The sequence below is a fragment of the Pezoporus occidentalis genome, unplaced genomic scaffold (assembly GCF_034315485.1).
Source record: "Pezoporus occidentalis ecotype Australia unplaced genomic scaffold, CSIRO_AGI_Poc_V1 ctg19, whole genome shotgun sequence".
Classification (NCBI taxonomy): Eukaryota; Metazoa; Chordata; class Aves; order Psittaciformes; family Psittacidae; genus Pezoporus; species Pezoporus occidentalis.
The window spans coordinates 12,849,569-12,870,356 of record NW_026913748.1 but is presented as its reverse complement, the minus strand read 5'-3'; the positions used below and the strand labels follow the sequence as shown (position 1 = coordinate 12,870,356).

At 37.8% G+C, this 20,788-nt stretch overlaps 1 protein-coding gene across 21 annotated transcripts in view; it reads right to left on the bottom strand.

Moving 5' to 3' along the window:
• Positions 1-18,383, bottom strand: part of C2CD5 (C2 calcium dependent domain containing 5) — a 60,487-nt gene extending 42,104 nt beyond the window's left edge. For 9 of the 21 annotated variants that reach the window (XM_062616829.1, XM_062616836.1, XM_062616831.1 and 6 more), the window contains exons 1-9: positions 18,193-18,383; positions 14,060-14,146; positions 12,003-12,174; positions 9,645-9,740; positions 9,099-9,254; positions 8,483-8,681; positions 5,787-5,938; positions 2,748-2,939; positions 228-313 (exon numbers count right to left, since the gene is read on the bottom strand). In XM_062616829.1, the coding sequence (XP_062472813.1) occupies positions 228-313; positions 2,748-2,939; positions 5,787-5,938; positions 8,483-8,681; positions 9,099-9,254; positions 9,645-9,740; positions 12,003-12,174; positions 14,060-14,146; positions 18,193-18,282 (1,230 nt within the window). In that variant the 5' untranslated portion in view covers positions 18,283-18,383. Of the gene's footprint in view, positions 1-227; positions 314-2,747; positions 2,940-5,786; positions 5,939-6,900; positions 7,026-8,482; positions 8,682-9,098; positions 9,255-9,644; positions 9,741-12,002; positions 12,175-14,059; positions 14,147-18,192 lie in introns of those variants that run through there. The other 12 variants (XM_062616839.1, XM_062616845.1, XM_062616841.1 and 9 more) reach the window with 4 other exon arrangements.
• Positions 18,384-20,788: the final 2,405 nt, after the last annotated feature.

Below are 20,788 nucleotides of genomic sequence, written 5' to 3'. Positions count from 1 at the left end.
GTACTGTGGACATTTCAGTTACTTGCTCCACTTTTATTAATGCTTTAGCAATATGTTAAAATTTAAATAATTTGTGTATAAAAGGGCTATTAAATGTTCAACATTAGCAATAAATTCTCAGACTTAAAAATTACACATAATTTTAAACAGAAACAGGAAACATTTAACTTACTACAACCTAAATTTTCACTTTAGTAGATCAGAAACAGAAGTAGAAAATGCCTTACCCTTTGTTCCAGAGCTGACTGAGTCTGTTGCCTTAAAAGAGTTTTAAATGGCCCCCCTTCTTTTCCAGCACTCCCACTGCCCATTCCTGAAGAGTATTAGTACAAATGACATTCAAAGAAATATATATTATTATTTGTAATAAAACTTTTAATTAAAAATATATAAAATAGTCACTGAGAACAGTCAAATTATCCCCATAATTTTAATTATCATGAAAAATAAATGCTGAGCATCATAGTTTAATTTGGGGTTGGGGGTGTTCTGGGGGTTAGTTTTCACATGACTAGCAGCAATTTTTTAGCATTTGGACAAACCCCCGCTGATCCAAGATCTTTTTCTGCTGTCAACCTGAATTAAAAAAAAAAAAAAACAAAACCAAACAAAACTTAAAAATATAAAAACTTATCTGGGCTTGCAATTCTTTCCTGTATCACACAAATGTTTTTTTTTTTCTTGAGATTTTTGCATATGATTTCAATACAGATGTGCCTTCTCTGCTTTTCACAAGAAGTTTTTACATAATTAGATTTTGAACCCTTATCAAAAAGGGCTGCAAAAATCACCATTAATTCCACACTGTTGAATAATGCCTCTCTGCCAGATTAATCTGTCGTCAAGTATCTCTCTACTATCATACAGTAAAAGAAAAAACAAACAAAAAAAAAACAGTAATCAAAATCTGGCTGAGAGTTTCAGAGAAACCAAAACAACTTTCCTAATCACTGGAAGGAGACTGTACTCATATATACAGCAGTTGCTGTATAACACATGACTGGGATCAAAAACAAAATTGCAAAGGCAGTGTACATCCTTCGACTTCAAATATAAACCCTGGAAAAATTACCAATTATTTTTATTTTCTTTAAAATCTATGTATTGAAATAGTCACTCATTTGATCCATTCAAATGAGTTAAGGACTACTGCTCAGCATTTAAAACTGCCACACTTTGATTACTGCATTTGCACACACATAACCTGCAGATTATCCACAAATTGAAATAAGAAATAAACTCCAATTTTGTATATCATGGGCAATTATCTCTATTCTTCTTTCATACATTTTACTCTCACCCCTACAGTACAGGAGCTTTTCTGAAGAGATGGGAAGTTTATGATACACACAAGTATCCTTGCTACTGAATCACCTGTTATCAAGGAACTGCACTCTTAAGTATAGTTCCTTTGGAGTGCTGAGATACGGGTTATATGTATGACAGTAAGTTATTTGCTCTATGGTAGAAATCATAAAATTAAAAACTAAACACATACCAAGATCGTGTTTTTCCTAAAGTAAACACAATGCTGGTGAATCAGGTTTTCTTGGTACTATTTCATGCCTAAAAACAGACTATCACTTCTTCTATCTAAACCCATCCATGCTAGCTTGACAAAGCAAAAATAAACACCTAAGTTGCATAGGAAAGCACAGGATAAAGAACAAAAAAGTGTCAAAGCAGAATGAATTAAAACACCACAGTGCAAACAGTTATGAATGTAGCATAGATTTTCTTTTCTTTTACAGAATTTATAACTAATTTAACATAACAATTCCTTGCTAGTTTCCTTTTCCTTCTGATCAAGCATTTAATAAACGTATATGAGACTGTCCATATACATCAGAATGCAGTTATTTCTCTTAACCAAAGACTGGGAGATCTGGAAACAATACGAGACTTAGTAATGTATGTTAATTCATTCGTAACTTTTTAAAAAATTACTAGGCTACCATTACCATATACTCATATGTAAAAATACTACAATTTTCAACAAATATTTTTAGCTGTTCTTGGATAAGGAAACAAAAAATATTAGTAGCTGTATAGTCCCATCAAAAAAGATTAAATTGCTGTTACTATTTGACATTGATTCTAAACATCATTGTCAGGGACTATACAATTTAAAGACAGACAAACACAGCATAGATACTGGACATAAAACAAACTCAAAAAATACAAACTGATAAAAATAAATTTCTACAGAAAAAAGCAGTAATATCAACTATTTAATTTAAATCTATGAAAATAATGCATGTCAGTGAAATGGAAAAGGAGGCAGTACAAATAAAAAGTTTGGACGGGCTTTATTTAAAAAAATTAATTTAAAGAGCAAAGTTGCTAGCTACCTGATAGCTATTATTTCAATAAAGAATGAATGAATGAATGAGCAAGTACTTGTTCCATGCAAAATATAGGAACAACAAAGTGAAGAGAATGAGAGAATGTTAAAAATGGCAATTATTTTAGTCCAATTACCAAAGAGAATTCTTCAAGGATAAAGGAGAAAAGTCTGTAGTATAAACTATGTATGTTTCAAATCCTGTAAGAAGCTCTGAAGCTACTTCAAGCTTTTGGGGCAGAGGTGAGAGATGGTATGAATAGTCATGTAGCCAGCAGTTTTTAGAGGCTAACTGAAAAAAAACACAGGGTTATAGAAGGCTCTGTGTTAAATGCCCCTATATCAAGTAACAACAACATTTTCTTAAAGGTTTGTTTAAAAGGCCATAATAGATTGATCCTACCAGAAGCAGCCAGAAGTAGCTCTTCAGTGAAAGAAACACTTTTCCTCAGAACAACTGGGCTGACATGGCTAGAGTGTAGAGGGTTAACGCTAGACCCCGAGAGGAGACAGGACTTTTTAAGATGTGGGGAATCACAAGAGAGTGTAGGGGAGCTGGGAAACAGGAAAATCCTAGGTCCCTGTGGGGAAGGTGCTGTGGAGGAAAGTAATAGAGACAAAGAGATGTAGGTTCAGAAGATGACTAAAGAAACAGATGAAAGAAATCAAAATGAAGCTTTTTTTTCTCAAAATGAACTAGCACTTACTGCTAAATTATTTCTCAACATATAAAGAAATGGAATGACAATACAGCTTGACAATGTGAATAAGAAGCATGTTTTTTAAAGCATGACCTAATTACCTTTATTTTTTAATTTTTTTTTAAAGCTATGGTAATCTAATACATATTTCAAATTTCATACAAAATTTGATAATAAAATACCATGGAGTAAGGGCTAAATAACAGTGTCTTCTCATACACTTAATCTGATTAATTATTTAGGTATAAAAAGTTAATTTTTCAGAAGTCATGGATTTGTTTTATGACTTTTAAAAGTCACATATCTTGTAGAATTGTAAGTTCCCATTAAGAAAAGGAGTTCCCACCTTCTCAATTTCCTCCATACATATACTATGTCACATCAAAATGTATTACCTGATTTAAAATGTCATGCTTTTTGTCAGCCTGATACTCCCCTAGTCTGCAGTGGCATAAAATAAATCACCCCACTGAAGAAATCTAACTTCAAACATAAACAAGCTTTCTCAGCACAAAATAAACTCCCCTCATATTCAGGCCAGATATAGACCAAAATGGGTGAGAGAATCACAATTCTATTTTATAAAAGACATTAAGGTAATAGTCTCCTCATCTGGAGCTACTGAAAAGTAGATGCTTATGCAGATGCAAGTTTCAGACTCCTCTATTTAGTTATTCATATTGTGGTATCTGGACTCTTTTTCCAGGTTAGTCTCCATCTCAAAAACATGAACACACTAGCTACCTGGCAGAAATAAGGAGGGTCATAATGTACATCAGAAAACACTTCACTTCTCACATCAGCCATTCTGGGTAATGGGTACCACGAATCTGATAATATTTACTGTGTCATATGACATGTTTGCATTTATTATGGTTTTTAAACACTTACATCACCAACTTTCACACTGAAATATTCCAACCCAGCAATGGTCTTAGGAAATTAAAACAGAGGCCCAAACATATACAGTGAATTGTTAAAAAACAACATACTGATTTTAGCATGTTACAGAGTTATCTTCTGCACATCACCGAATTTTTGGTAAAACATAAACAAAACAACTCAAGACACACTGTCCTTTTAAGCTAGTAAGATCTACAATCTAGTATGTCACACCAAGATACAGAATTTTTAAATGCAACCAGCAAATCCTCTTCAGGTAAGCCTCAGTAGCATAGTTAAAAGCTGCTAAAATGACAGTGCTAGTAAGCAAAAGTATGTAGCCACTGTTAGCTTTAATGCTAAAAAGACAGCAAAAATAAAAATCCTTATATACTTGAAAAATCCCTAAAAATAAGAGGTACAAAATACACAATCTGTTTCAGTTCTGAACAAACAGACTCGAGATGAAAAGGCCAAGGGCCCCATCCACCTATGTAACAGTGCCAGGAATGATACAAGGTTGCTGCTTTAAAAATTTGACAAATTCACAGTGAGCTGCCACCTCCACAAATCCAGAACATTTACTGTAGCTATAAAGATGACCACCTATGTTGCATTTAAATTCTTTACATGACATGATCCTTACAAAGGAAAAACTGATTAAAAGAAGCCAGTTTTTAAATATTCAATAAGCCAAACACATGAATTTATGGTTCTCCTATGTAATAAGAACCCACTTATATTTGTAGAGTCCTTTATACAAGTGACCATGTCAGATTACCTGAAAAACAGTCAAAAAAACAAAAACAAAACCGCTTTCGTTTGGGTTTTTTTAATACAGGACAGAGAAGATAGTACTAAGAAAGGCAGCCTTGTAAGTGGGAACATTTTAAAACAGGTGTCTGGGGGGGGAAATGGGTAAAATATTTAATATAGCTGCATTTGAATGCAACATTTTACTTATCTACTTGGAAAAATTCTTGCAAGGGGTGCTCAAGTAAAGCTGAATCAACTACTTTAATATGCTTTAAACCTCTCTAATTAGATGGAGACAAGAATGTTCTGAGCTTCAAATACCACAGTTTAAAACCCCATTTAAAAAGCAACTTCTATGAACAATTCTGCAAAATATTTTGCCCTACAGTAACAAAACTACAGGCACTGGTCACATAATGGAAAATAGACAATAATTCTTTGAGTTGTGCTGACATTATTACTGGCATGATTGTAACCACAAGCTAAAAAATAAGTAGGGAAGATTAAGTTGAAGAAATCATGATAGACCAATGGAGAAAGAAAAATGGTTTTTGAAGATGGCTGGCGTCTAATTTAAGTTAAAGATGTACAGTGTGTATGGAAAGCCATTTCCATATACCAAGGAGAATAAGAAGACAGCAACTGCTACATTCCTAGTATTGCATTTATAAAAAGGAGATAAAAATCACAGATAAATGTATCCAATATAGCACAACGCATTTGGCTTGAAGACTACATAGTTTTAGTACTACTGCCCTTAACATACTGTGGTGAGAAATGTACTCCCATGATTTGTAATATGAAATGGAGGAAATATGAAAAAGGTGATTACTTAAGAATCCCTCAGTGCTCCCAGATTTTTAATTTTTATTTGAATACAGTTGCATTACAAATGACATTTTAATGTTATTCAGAATAGTGGAAATATAGGCAGGATTTAAATTTTAACCCTACAGAAATCCTTTCAGGGTTGAGGTATGCTATCTAAGTCTCCAATTTCCACATCATTTTGATAACTTAAATGCCAAAAAGCAAAAAGGGGTTGAATGGAAATATAAAAAGAGAAACACAAATTAAACAAAAAGCGGGTGGAAGCGCCTTACCAGTTTTGGGTGTCAAACTCAAATCTGTGTCAGAAGAAGAGGACTGTCGACTGTAGGACTTGGAAGGTGAAAAGGAATAGGTTTGGTTTTTCAGAGGGGTGGAGGGTCCTGATGAATGAGTATTGGGATTGGGATCTTCATTGAAGGGAATCCTGCCAGAAGAAGGTGGAAACATATTCAGTAATCCTGTGCCAAAGGACCTGGCTGACAGCAGCATGATCCAACACCAGGATGGGATTGGGGCAGGGCCAGCAGCTATTCCTGAGGTGCGAGACTGGGGATGAGGCCAGAGGCAAAGAAATGCTGGTTTACCCATTCAGCATTCTACATTTAGATGCTGATAATCTACAATGAAACAATTAAGCCAAATGAAAGGCATGAGATGCGACAAAAAATAAAATATATACAAAAAAAATTAAAAACAGTTTATGGCTTAAAAATCTGTCAAATACACAATGCTGAGTTAGTTTAATAAAGAAAAAATGATTTAAAATTATATTTGTGTTTATACATATTCATACATTTATGTATATACACATATATGCATTTTAAGGAAAAAAAAAAATGTTTCCTTATCCTATAGCATCAGCAGCATGCCACAGCTAAAAACAGAGAAAAGAGGAGAGTCTTTATGGGAGCAACTACATTGACAAACAGTTCACTTATGCACAGATTGACTTACCTGCTCTCTAAAACCATCTCTTCCACAAATGGCACATACCCTTCCTATTACTATTTCAAAACCTAAATACTGTATCTGAATTATGCCTGAAAGCAATCATGAACGCCAATTAAAAGATGATTTCCTCCAATATCATGAATGTTTCCCATATGCATCTACTTGGTTTACTTCATTTATTAGGAAGTAAGCCTGTTAAAAGAAATGAAGAGTGTGGCTTTGTGGAAGAGACTCCAATGTATTTGCAAGGAACTATTGCCTTGTTCCAGCAGCTGCACAGAGTAGTTCTTCACTGACAATAGAAGGTGTCTCCATGAGAAAATGAGGAAGAAAAGATGGGTGGTACCTGCCTACACTCCCTGCCTGCCTGCACTTTGCGACCACTTTGCCTGTGGCCTGTCTCTCCCCAGCTCTTGCGTCTGAGCAGTCTCGTACCAGTGTAGATGAGAGTGGGAACAGACACAGAGAAGTTCTGAGTAAGTCGTGAGCCAGTAGCAGTGTGAATTGGGCTGTTGTGAGTCGAACGGCATCCATGGCTTGGCGGATGAACCAGCGGAGACCTGAGAGAATTTGCAGCCAAGGTGGAAGAAAAGAAAACAATACATACAAACAGGTTGCAAAGTTATGTTATAAATGATTTCAGGGAAGTTTAGCTAGAGGAGATGTCTTATTGTAAGCAGACTCTAAGTAAATTTAAATTCCTAGCATGCAAGAGTCCAGATGAAATAAAAAGAGAGAAAGGAACAGCTTAAGCACTAGCTTGTGAATGTGCAAGAGGGCATCAAGTTAGTAAAGCCAAGAATAAGAAGCATTAGTTGATTTTGCTGGTTTTGAGAAACACTCCCTTTTTTTGGACTGAGGGATTCTTACAATATTCACCACCAAGCTGAACATGGATTATCTGGGGGGTGGCATTAGCACATTTTGCTCCAGGGTGAAAACTACTGATTTATTTATGAATGCTTTTTAAATTGGTAGTTACCAGGCCCACCTTTTCTTTTTTAATCACTGTTATTTTATGCTGCATTGTATCCAGAAGCTCTTTTGATGCTAAATTTTTAAAATTAAGTTAAACAAGCTATGATGTGAAAGAGAAACCAGTAATTTTGCCAAGTGAGAGCATACTGATGCCTGTATGACAAAAATGCCTAATCACTACTGCAATGACACAACAGTTCATGAAAATGGATACTTTATTAATACCTCCACAATCATAGCATAAGCAGTATACTTTTTGGTGCTTTTTTCCTTCCAGAAATTGGATCACTCTACCAAACAGAAATTAACTAATTTATCCAAATAACAAAGTAGTATCAATTTACAGATGACTGCAAGTATTTTTCTATTAATTTGTATGCACATTTTAAAAAAATGTATTCAAACTGTGCTTGGTGCTGCACTAGATATCAGAAAGACCAAGAAATTCTGTCTCTCATCATCTGCAAGTACGCTATTTAACTAGACCTGTTTTGCAATAGCCCTACTTGTTTTGCAACAGTAAAAAGCAAAGCACACAAAAAAAGACAAGACTACTTCAGGGTCATTCACTAAGTCACTGACAGAACTGTCTGAATTCAAAGTTTCTTTTCTTATATGCTCAGCATAAACAGATAAATCTGATTGTACTGAACTTGGAAAATCTTGAACAGAAGTTATGTCATAAGAAGCCCTCACATAAGTGTTTACTGTACAAACAGAGTCAAAGCAGAACTAATTATTAATTTGGAAATTGGTGGATTGCAACCCAAGGATATGTAATACCATTGCTATATAAATTCAGAAAAGTCATATTAGGTAAGGATTACCACTCCAACTTCTAAGGAAATAACTTAAGCAATCCAACCTAAAACACTTCAAAACTGTGCAATATAAACTTTGTTGCAGACAAACAAAACTACAAAAGAAAAATAAATTCTGGGAAGAAAAAAAGAAATCACACCAGTTATGTAAAATTGAATGAGTATGAAAAGAAGAGAGATGAAGCTTGTTTCCCTACAAAATATTAATTCATACTTACTCCTTCATTTCTTTGGATGGGGAGTTACATGCAGGTAAAAATGCTGATGGGTTACTTAGTTTATCCAACGTGCAGGCTGTTCCTATGGCTCGTACTACTAGTCCAGACTCTCCCTCCAAATCAAAACACTGCAAATAACCAACAACAGCATTTCCTCTCATCTCAAGCACTTTCAAGCCAATCTTCCTTTGCAATTCACCTACAAAACAAAACATAATTAACTCACAATTGCGGCTGGAGCACCTCGCACGTGAAGACAGGCTGAGAAAATTGGGGCTTTTCAGGCTGGAAAACAGAAGCTGTGATCAGGCTGGAGAAGAGCAGCCTTCAAATATCTGAAAGGCACCTACAAGGATGCTGGAGAGGGACTCCTCATCACGGACGGCAGTGACAGGACAAGGGGTAATGGGTTTAAACAGGGGAAGGAAGTTCAGGGAGAAAAGTCAGGCACAATGGCCATCAGGACAACAGAACCTTCAGAAACAGAACATACTGTGAACTAAAATAATAAACATAATTACTACTAAAAATAATATGCAATATTGTCTTAAGTCACATATTTAAATAGTGAATGTTTAAAAGTAGCAATAACCATTACAGCCTACATGTTTAATACCTGACATGAGTGAAATAAGTCTTTGTCTAGCCTCATTTGATGCCCTTGGTGTACGAATTCGGTCTATCCACTGGTATTCTGGGTCTTCATTGACTACAAGCTCTTCCACAAATCCATGAATTATTACTGCTCTGTAACACTTAGGAATGGATGTAGCTGTTAAAACAAAATATATATATATAAAAAATGTAAGGCATAAGTCTATGAGCCAAGAATTACAAGAAAAATATAAAATTACACATAATGAGTGATGCTAACAAGTCCAGAAATTAATGTACACAATTTTGTGTTAAAATGTGGCCATACCCAAGGGGGATATTTACATTGTTTTAAAATACAGACAGAAAATATTTATTTAAAAAATTTAAGTAAACTAAACAATTTTCTGCATTTACTACTGTCTTCAATGTAATCTCCACTAGGCTTACACTATGAGCTGGTAAAAGAAGGAAAACTGACAGAACAGGGTAAAAAAGAAAAGACGGCGGGGAGAAGGACGGGCGGGGGGAAGTTTTCTTTTCAACAATACCTTTTTCCTCTACTTACTGCAAAAAAACTTGACTCCACAGGATGACTGCCTAAACCTGTTTAAATCATTGAAGAGATCTACTTTCACCACCACACTGATCTCCCCACGTATACCTGTCAATGAAAACCACAAAAAATTAGAAGCTGTATCAGAAACTAATATAAAACTAGTCATATTAATTAATATCTATTATTAGTAATTAATGCACTATTAACAGTGAGTTCTGCAAAGAAGGTACTACAACCCTGCTAGAACAGTTCAGCTCAACTGGCAGTTCATGTATCACTTCTAGCCTGGACCAGAGCACCAGGAAGGTATTTCCTTGCTTCTCAGATCTGCTTCAGTGATGCTGCATCAGAGGATGTGTCTAGTTCTGCCAAGTCTTTGAGGCTGCAGCTGGACAAGCAAGTCCTCAAATACATGCTGCACTGAACAGGAGTTCAGAACTAAAATGAGATTGGGAAAAGAGAATCCACCAGCCTCCTGATACTGCAGTGGCCTCTGCTACGGTGTGTGATGCTCCTGTCCAGTCTCCCTGCTCCTGTGACCTGCACCATCAATGCAGGAGAGGTATAAATCAGTATAAGGACTGCGACCACCCCAAGATATCCTAGCACAAAAGGTTGGAAGTATTAGCCTTGAGTATGGCTGCTTTAAAGCTGGAGTCTGTACACATCACAAAGCCCTCGCCAACACCAAAAAGCTTTTACATTTTCTCCCTGAAATGCTTTCAAAACCGCAGCAAAGCTACTCTCTGTATTTCAATCCAATGAGAATATGCACAGTTCTTTCTAGAACCACAAAGTGGCACAGTAAATGTTTGTAAAATACTTTGACTATGAGAAGAATTATGCAAAAAAATAAGGTATTACAGACTGTTTAGATAAAGCTTAATTTTTGGCCACAATTAAACATCACTAATGGAATATTTTCTCAAGACACAGCCATTCCTTTTTGAGTTTTCTACTTTCTTATTCTTTCTTCTTTTTCCCCACCCAGTAACATAATCATTTCACACATTACAGGTTCCGACATATTGAGGACTAAATTTCTTGATGAGTCTGAACTCCAGTGCCTTCAGAAGCCTTTACCGTGTAAGTATATAACAAACAAAAGCATTAAATTTGTACGTTGACTCTGACATTAGTACAATAAAGTTAACTAGATCTATCTTCCAAAATTCCAATAGAAAGAAGCCTTCAGTTACTATAACAGGAAGTGCCTTGGGTTGATATATTTTCATAGACAATCATGTTGAAGTGCAAAGAAAAAAACTAATAAAAATTTATAAACTTTTTTTTTTTAAAGGAAGCATGAGTTACTGTTTGACAAGGATAAAGATAGTTAGAATCTACTGGTATGAGCATGAAAATACAAAAATTCTAATTTTGCTTAAATAGAAAACAACTGTGAAATATTAGCAGATCTAGAAAAATACAGAGAAATCTAATTCTCTCAGTGATACAAGTTGTACACATCTTAAGAAAGGTGTTCACCTAATTAACTTCAAACAGAAATGTATAATAGTAAAATGTGAAGGGAATAAAAGGATAAGAAAAATAAATGTATATTTCTCAAAAAAAACCAGCCTCTTCAATATAACTGTTTTAAACATAAAAAATAGTTTGTATCAGTAATGTTGATGATCTAGTAAATACCGTTAATTATGTTCCAACAACAATTTATAATTAGCTCTTAACATTGTTAGGTCTATGTAAAATGGATAATGAACAAGGGTGGTACTGGCAATGACACAGATGTTTTGAAATAAGGTATTCAAGCAGCAAGCTAATTGCTGTAAGTCAACCTTGACTTTCTGGAACAAAAGCTGTGTTTCATTAAAATCAAAGGCAAAAATATCATTAACTTCATGTTCTCATACCTTCAAGATATTCTGAGGAAATCTACCTAGCACTGAGAGTAATTCCTGCAGGGAAAAGGTACTTCATACTGAAGGTATGTCACATCCTGTCCCTCCATCTCAAGTGGAGTTTACCTTGCATCTCAGCAAGGCACACCCCAAGAGCCTTCAGCAAGACTATATTAGTTTAGTAAACACACAGCAATTGGAAAAATATGTTTGGATTATTTTTTATTTTACTCTCAATTTTGCAGTAACTATTTTAAATACCACGTGAAGATTTTTTCCACTTGTCCCAAGTTCTATGGAAGACGTTCTGCCAAGCACTGGTCTGAACTACCATGCCAGAAATTTTCTCATGCCAGAAATAAGGAAAAAAAAACACCAGAAGTTTTGCAGCTCACAAGGCTAAAATTATTACAATTTTCTGAAGGCAGCTTACATAAATGAAGATTGCAAGAAGCAGATTACATCTCAAACAACATTGTTTTACTTTCAAATTAGCAAGTCTTACCATGAATGGTATCATAGATGGGAAACCATCCCGAAATAACTGTAGCTGCTTCACTGTAGAGCAAAGGATCAATATCTATGTACACTTTGCCAATGGCATCATTAGCACTGTAGGTATCATGATCAAGAACTGTGATCTGGAGAGGCTCATCTTGTAGCTCTTCATCATCTACCTAGAAACAAATATTAACATGGAATCTTAGTATTTTTAAAAAATGCAGGGAAACACTGCTGAAAAACAAATGCAAAAAGAAAGAGGGATGCACGGTGCTGTAACACAGTTAGATCTGTAGTTTTGATTTCCTGTATCTAAACAACACACTCACTTATTTTGATTTTACCCTTCACGGGCTAGTGAGATCCTGAAGCCACAGTTACCACTGGGAGAACAGAAAAGCAAGATTACAGTAATTACACATTGTAAAATTGCACATAATTTGTTTTGAGTCACATTCCCTAGATTGTTTACCCATCTCCACCAAAAAAGTATGAATACTTTTCATTTAGAAAAAAAGGAAAATTCAAGATAAAGCATCTCAGAAGACTGTTATACTCCAAAGTTACAATTACTGGTGTTTTCACCCTCCCAAACTGCTCAGTGGCTTAAAAGAGGATATTTTATACAACCAGCTGTTAAAATCCAGTCATTTCAGACATGCACTTTACTAAGTAAATGCAACAATCTACCTGCAAACACCTCAATTGTTTTTTTCGATATACAAAGATAGAAATTATACAGCTTTCTGTGCTGAACATCACAAACCATGAATCAGGTTTGCCAGGCGCAATGGGATGACTCATTTAAGTGTTTACAGCACTATAGCCTTGCAAAAGGATCAAACTCCACACACACACACATGTGCACACACACACACACACACACACACAATGTCTAAAAGAGCTAGTGTTTTTCCACTCTTTAAAATGTGGAATTCTTTTTTCTTTCCCCCACTGTTGCTGTTTTCTTTCCCAAATCCATTTTTCCATGCAAAAAGATAGGATTTTGAGACTTCTGTTATTGCCAAAAAAATCTCTTTCCCTATGAACAGAGTTAACCCTCCAGACAGATCAGGTCTTTCCTCCTAAAAGATGACCCCAGGCACTGACAGATAAAAACAAGAAAAAAAAAAAAAACAACCACCTTTTTACTACCTTTTTAGTCAACACGGATTGCTGATTAAGAGATGCTCTTAAGCATTGTATTGAATAATAATCTGCCTAACCTTACTATTTTATATTTGCTCAAAAATGCTTCTAACATTACCAGCTATTACATCACTTAGTACATGTACACAGTTTCAACCATGTTTATGCTGTGATATTACCTTAGAACACTATAAATGACAGAACGATTAATTCAATTTTTTTAACAACTAATTTACCCCAAACATCTTTCTCTGTTATTAAAAAATGAAGGAAAAAGAATAATTAAAAAAAAAGAATACGTGAACAGTTGTTCAGGGCATAACATCAAAGAGTATTGATGAATTGTATCCTGCAAAACATCAAGAAGCAATTACAGTAACATACCGAGTGCTCTCATTATTACATAAGGAAATGGGAAAATAAAATGTCCAACAGTTGCTGTCCAAGCTCTTTATTTTGTAATTTTCTCATAGGAATTCTCTGTTTTCTTCTCTGCCAAGTGCATTATTTTTGCAACCCATGGTGACATTCTAAATACCAATTAACTTTCCTAACTAAAATTACCCCTTTAAAAAAAATACAAGCATACTGATATACAAAAGCCTGATTCTTCATGCTATTTTCCCCCTACTTTCACCTCTGCCTTGTCTTTTTTAGTATTACCCAGAATAACATCTGAGGTGGATCCAATCTGGCAAGCTTTTATCTTTACAAACAGCTCTGAAAAGCCAAAGAGACACCTTTAGCAAACAAGCTCTCACTGTAGATAGGTTTGCTGAAAAGGCTTCATGTGTATTTAAACAAAAAACACTTCACCTCTCAAACTCATTTTCTCCCTGAAATGATAATATTTCATTAAGGGCATCTAAACAAGAACATGTATATAGACACAAACTCTTAAAAAATACTTACTTCAAATTTGAACCACTCAGAATTCCACTGAGGATTAAGAGATTTGGGATACACATCTGTCTTAAATGTTGTATTTCCAAATTTTACCTAAAAATATAAGCATGCAATTATTAACAAATACTAATAAATTTAGAAACTCATCAATTCTACACATGCAAATAATTTCAAATAGATTATTTCAATAATATCAACAAATCCTTTTCAGTAACATCAGCTTTTTTTAATCAATTCACATACATCAGTAGGTAACTTTCCATGCAACAACAACACTTCTGGTATATCTCTCTCCTTTCCTCCTTAATCACTTGATAAGTAGAAATACCACTTCTATTCAAAGTGACCTGTATACTCTCCTTGGGTTCTGTTTAGAAAACGTGTAAACAAAAGTATTCTATCTAAATATTAAGAGCTAATGTCCCACTACTGTTCTCTCTAGGGTTTCTAAATCAACTTTATTGACAATTTATAAAAGAAACACAGAAATGAGAATGGTAACATCGGTAAATTTATTTCTGAAATTTAAGAAATCTCCCTAGATGCACACCAGAAAATAACTGAAACCATTTCCATTAAGTGCAATTGCAATATGCTGGACACATACCAGTAAATTCAGAGCAGCAAGGGGGAGCCTTATCCAATTTTATTCTTTTCTTAAAATATAAAAAAATTACAGAAAGCATATGGGCAAAAAAGATAAAGGACTATATGTATCTATACACACACGTCTCTACATACCCCTGTAACCATCAGGTACTGAAGATCAAATATTCTTCATAATTCTATTGATTAATGCACATAATAGCCTATATGAGGAATCTCCATTTGGTCTCCATATTGGTCTACGTCAAGACAACCCCCTTTGTTTTGGGTTTTTTGTCTGTTTTGTTTTTAAAAAGTGAAACAATTTCTGTGGTGCCCCATACAAGAAACAATGCTGCCCAAGGCAACTTTGTTTCACTGAAGCTCTTACTACAAACCACTCACAAACACTTGTAGATCTCTGAATGTTGCCTCTAAAATTAATTAGTACTTCATACCAAGTATCTGATCATGCTTACAAATACCCAAAGTTATGGGGTTTAATTCATTCAAAATTCTTAAGAAAATAATGAGTGTGCTGTCATAAAAGAAATGCTGAAGTTAAAGACAGCTGAAGATTCTGAATATTGTTTCCTTTTTAAAGTCTAAATAGATTTTGGAGACTAAATTTAGGCTTAACTTCTGAAACATGTATGGCAATTTTTAAAATACTTTTGCTCAAGAAATTATTAAATAAACACTTCATAGCTTTCAGTAATATGGTGATTATTTTGCACAGGTGCATACCTCAACTCTAGAGAGATTCTGAACATGCTTTAGGCTTCTTAATTAAGCTGGTTGTACTTAAGCACCACAGGACTGGATTATGAGCTCACATTGAGCTATGTATATATAACTGTACATACCTCAGTCAACAGAACTCTGTATAGCATTTATGACCAAAGAAATAAAAAACCCATGGGGCCCCCTACTTGATTTAATGAACAGTAATGCTTTTCAAAAAAGTTACTTCAAAGTTTTCAAGTTAAAAGCCAGAGTGGTATGAAAACACAGGACCAAGCAACCTTAGTGTAAAAAATCACCCAGCTATTAAAAGGTGGATGCAGCCTATATGTGTACAAAAAAACTAACAGCACTGCCACTCAGAACATGTATTCATACAAAGCAGTATAATAAAGCGATACTGACACTAGTTTTAAATGAGCTACCTTAGGTATCAGAAGCTGCCAAGGAGGAACAGCCCAGAGCTCCACCCAACCTATTTTTACAGGTTATCTAGGGAGTAAATTAGCTCCCTTGGAGCCCCAGGCAGTTATAACTGAAGTTCTCCAGTAGTCAAGCTACTTCATTAAAGCCAGTAGAGATAATCAAGCACTATACTGCTGTCTGCAGTATAAATTTAGAAGCACAATTACAGAAGAAATTGTGCTACTTTGCTCCGGATCACACATGCTAGCAAAGTCCAAGTTGTGCATAACCTGAGCCAAGTCTTCTCCTATTTTCTTTTGTAATTCTAGAGTAATGTTAAAGGCTAGTAATTAACTAGTACCTTAACATTACTTTTGTTTTTCATTTTTATTAAAGTGAAAACACTTTGTAAACGGTTTCATCAACCTTACACAGAAAAATAAAATAGCTTCAAGCTCAGTTTAGTTTGAGATAAATGTCAAAGGGGCAATTCCCAGTCTTCCTAAGTAACAGTCCTAACAGCAAGGCGCCACCTACGTATTTCGTTAGCCTTATTTGCGCCAAGACATTCATGAAACTGCACATTAACCCAGCTAAGCAAACTGATCTTTCTGAAAAGTCCTATTTCCTTTATGCTAAGGTAGTCTTTTAACTAGATCAATTTTGCAATCTGTCTTGCCACACACCCAAGACAGTAGAGTTGGTACAGATGGAGGAGGGTTGGGAACAAATGGCCAACAAGACAGGAGAGCTGTTTCTCCTCCATAGTAAAAAAACAGGCCAAATGAAACTCATTAGCTGCATTTCCCATTTCCCATTCTCACAAGTAGCATGCGTGTTGGGGGTCATAGGCTATTCATCAAATTTGAAATTAAAGAGCAGTCCATATAAATGAAAAATTCACTGATGAAACATTTGAAACCAAACACTAAAATATGAAGTTAAATGACTGTCATTCCTGCAATAAAATAGAAATGTGTACTATTTCAGCTCCACTGAAAAGCATGCCAAATACATTTTAGCTTTATTAGCAATGTCCTACTATGCAATGTGTTTAGTGTCTAATGTCAATCAAATATTTAAGCGCCAAACAAAAATCGGGACTTACATACCCAAAATCTATTTTGATATTAATATCAGACTTTTCAATTTATACAGTTCTAGACCAACATTCTGTCTTCCTACCTGAATTCCAGTGTTGCGTCAACCTCAATTAAAATTTGTGGTAGAAACATGCATTCCATTTTTAAACACCGCTTTGCTTTTTCTGTATGATTTCTGAATCTATGGAATGTTCTTGAAATGTTCTAAGTTATTCACATTGGAAATAATGAATCATAAAACAGAAGGCTCACGTCAACTTATTTTACAATCCCTTCCTAAGAAATACCCTATATATTGCCTGTTAATTATATAATTGTAAAGAAGGCTGGAGTTAAATACTTCTGGTGCAACAAAGTGATTTAAACAAGCAGACAATATTAAATACTTTGAATCACAGAATCGTAAAACCAACTAGGTTGGAAAAGACCTTTAAGATCATCAAGTCCAACCATTACCCCAGCACCGCCAAGTCCACCACTAAACCATGTCACTAAGGGCATCTATATGGTTTTTGAACACTTAACAAGGATGGTGATTCCATCACTTCCCTGGGCAGCCTGTTCAATACCTGATCACCCTTTCAGAGAAGCAATTTGTCCTAATGCCCAGTCTAGACGTTCCCTGGCACAGCTTAAAAAAAACAATTCGAAAATATTTTAGCACTTCAAATACTTTAAATAAAAATGAGAATATTGGTCGAAGAGTAACGCCTGTACAACCACTCTGCAGACATATATTCACAAACACAGATGCCTTAAACACGCTTTTATTAATTCTTCACCCGGCTTGCCATACATCCATCAAATCCCGAAATGGATTCCATTTGGCTGCCTGAGCAATAAGAGCCATTTATTAACAACCGCCAGCCAGGAGAGGCTTAAAACAAACAGGCCTATTTCTAAAACATCATTTGAATTCTACATGCCTGTCAGCTAAAAATCAAGGATAAACCAGAGACTGCTTTCACAACATCCCGTCCGACAGGAGCGCAGAATGCTCCCCACCGTGCCCGCGCCCTCGCCTCACCGCCCAGAGAGGCTGCAGTCGAGGGGGCAGTTCCCGGGCCCAGGCCGAAGGCACTAAACGCGCCCAAGGGCGGGCGGGGCAGCTGAGGAGAGCAGCAGCCGGCTCCGTACATGACCACGGCGGCACCTGTCACCGAGGCGCAGCCGGACGTCGGGGGGTGTGTCCCGTGCCCCTCCGGCTCGGGGGCGCCGCGGCAGGGCCCGGCAGCAGGTGCCTGCCAGCCCTCCTTCCCTCCCTCCCTCCCCGATGCACCGCGCGCCTCCCCTCCCGCAAACCTCCACAAAGGCGTCGGTGAGGTCACTGGCGCGGTCCATCACGGGCAAATGGCGCCCCGCCACGATCTTGACCTTCAGCTTCCCCGGCATCCTCGCACTGTTTCTCCACCACCGCCTCCCGCCGGCTGCAGGGGGAAAACAACAGCGCGTGTCCCATGGAGCGGCACGGCAAGCCGCCGCGACGGGGGGCGAGGGGGGGTGGGAGGAGTGGCACGGGTGACGGGGCAGCTAGGGCGCATGCGCCGCTGCGAGCAACGGTTCTGCAGAGCCCTGCCCATTCCCGGCGCTTCTGCCTAGGCACAGGAGCATGCGCTCCGTGACGGCACCCAGCGGGGAAGTGACGGCAGTGGGGCGCATGCGCTACTCACCGGGTCACCGCTGCGGGCGGCCGGAGAAGCAGGGGGTGGCGGGCATGGGTTGGTTTCCAGCCTCCACCGCTGGCGGCCGGGCCCCGAGAGCGCCTCGCCGCTCCGCTTGGCTTTGGTGGTACTGCCCCGCGCCGCCACTACGACAACATGGCGCTGCTGTTACGGGGACCCCTTTGGAAGTCGAACGCCGACTCCTCGATGGGTTCCCCGCTAGCGCAGCGGCGGCGCTCCCAAGTCAGAGTGCTTGAGCGCCGAGTCATCGATGCCCGGGGCTGTGGGCGGCCAGTGGCGGTAGTGGTACGGTGTGAGTCGCCTCCAGCCTCCTCACAGCCGCGTCAGGCCGGGCCAGCTCGTCCCTGACCGGTGCTGCCGGCTGGTCCCACGGTCCGGGCCCATTCTGCCCCTTTATGCAGCCTCGGGCTTGAGGGCCTGTTAACGGGGAGGCGTGGAATATACGTGTATCTCCTGGCACTCGGTGGCAGAATCCTTTAAGGGGTTTAAACCAAACCCCATGGGTTTATTGTCGTTTGGTTTTTCTTGTTGTTGTTTTGGGGGGTATGTGCAGTATTTGAGGGATTATGAATCGATTAAACAGAATTTAGTTATCAGGAGTAGGATTTGATATGATTCTCATAGCCAGGTTTTGACTTTCTGATGCTTGAAAAGCTCTTTGTTTAGGAAATAGTGCTGTGGAAGCTTGAGGAACCTAAAGGACCCAGGCTGGCCAAGACTTGCCTCGGGTATGTGCCCACCACTGAGAGTGTGAAACCAGGATGTGTGAGGATCTGTGATCATGGTGTGGTTGTGAACAGGAATATAAAAGAACCGTTGTGCTTTGATAAAGGAGCTCCCGGATGTTGAACTAAACAGCAGATCCAGTTGGATTATTCTCCCTTCTTTGTAATCTTACAACAAGACTAACTCATATTATGGGCTGGTATGTGATACTGCAAACATAAACCATATGAACAAAATGCTACAGTAGTGTGTAGCATAGCAAATTACTGTATACAAGATCTTTGGTTATCTGTCCTCCAGCTAGCCACATTTAGTCTCACCGATAAAGCATTTCCTCTCTTAGCTTATTTCTGAGTTATCTTTGGAACAAGTCATACAGTTGCTAGTATTCATCACATTTCTGAATAAATTACAAACAGGCTATGTGTGTGTTTTTTCCTCATGCATCCTGTTTGAGTGGAGTACTGCTGAGGCTGCTCCCAAAGCAGGATAGCAGCAAGGAGCAAAGACCCAGGAAGGTACTTAAACCCAGAAAACATGCTACTTATGTTAGGGTATTAATTTAGACCAAAAATGCGATTTTGAATGGAATCTCCTGATCTCACCTGCTTAAATGTTTTTGCTCACCTGAAATTAATATTTAATTTGCATAAGACCGAATTGAAAAGTATAAGCTAACAATACACAAAATGCATTCCAGCTGTTTCAGGGCATTTGGGCTGTAACAGTAAATTAAACCCTGTTGAACGGTCTTTATTTTCCTATGAAGATCGTCTGAGGAATCATAGAATAGTTAGGGTTGGAAAGGACCTTAAGATCTAATTCCAAGCCCCCTGCCATGGGCAGGGACACCTCACACTAAACCATGTCACCCAAGGCTCTGTCCTGGCCTTGAACACTGCCAGGATGGAGCATTCACAACTTCCCTGGGCAGCCCATTCCAGTGCCTCACCCCCCTTACAGTAGAGAACTTCTTCCTTATATCCAATCTAAACTTCCCCTGTTTAAGTTTTAACCCGTTACCCCTTGTCATATCACTACAGTCCCTAATGAAGAGTCCCTCCTCAGCATCCTTATAGCCCCCTTCAGATACCAGAAGGCTGCTATGAGGTCTCCACACAGCCTTCTCTTCTCCAGGCTGAAAAGCCCCAACTTTCTCAGCCTGTCTTCATACAGGAGGTGCTCCAATCCCCTGATCATCCTTGTGGCCCTTCTCTGGACTTGTTCCAACAGTTCCATGCCCTTTTTATGTTGAGGACACCAGAACTGCACACGGTACTCCAAGTGAGGTCTCATGAAAGCAGAGTAGAGGGGCAGGATCACCTCCTTCGACCTGCTGGTCAAGCTTCTTTTGATGCAGCCCAGGATACGGTTTCCTTTCTGGGCTGCAAGTGCACACTGAAGCCGGCTCATGTTCATTTTCTCATTGACCAACACCCCCAAGTCTTTCTCCGCAGGGCTGCTCTGAATCTCTTCTCTGCCCAGCCTGT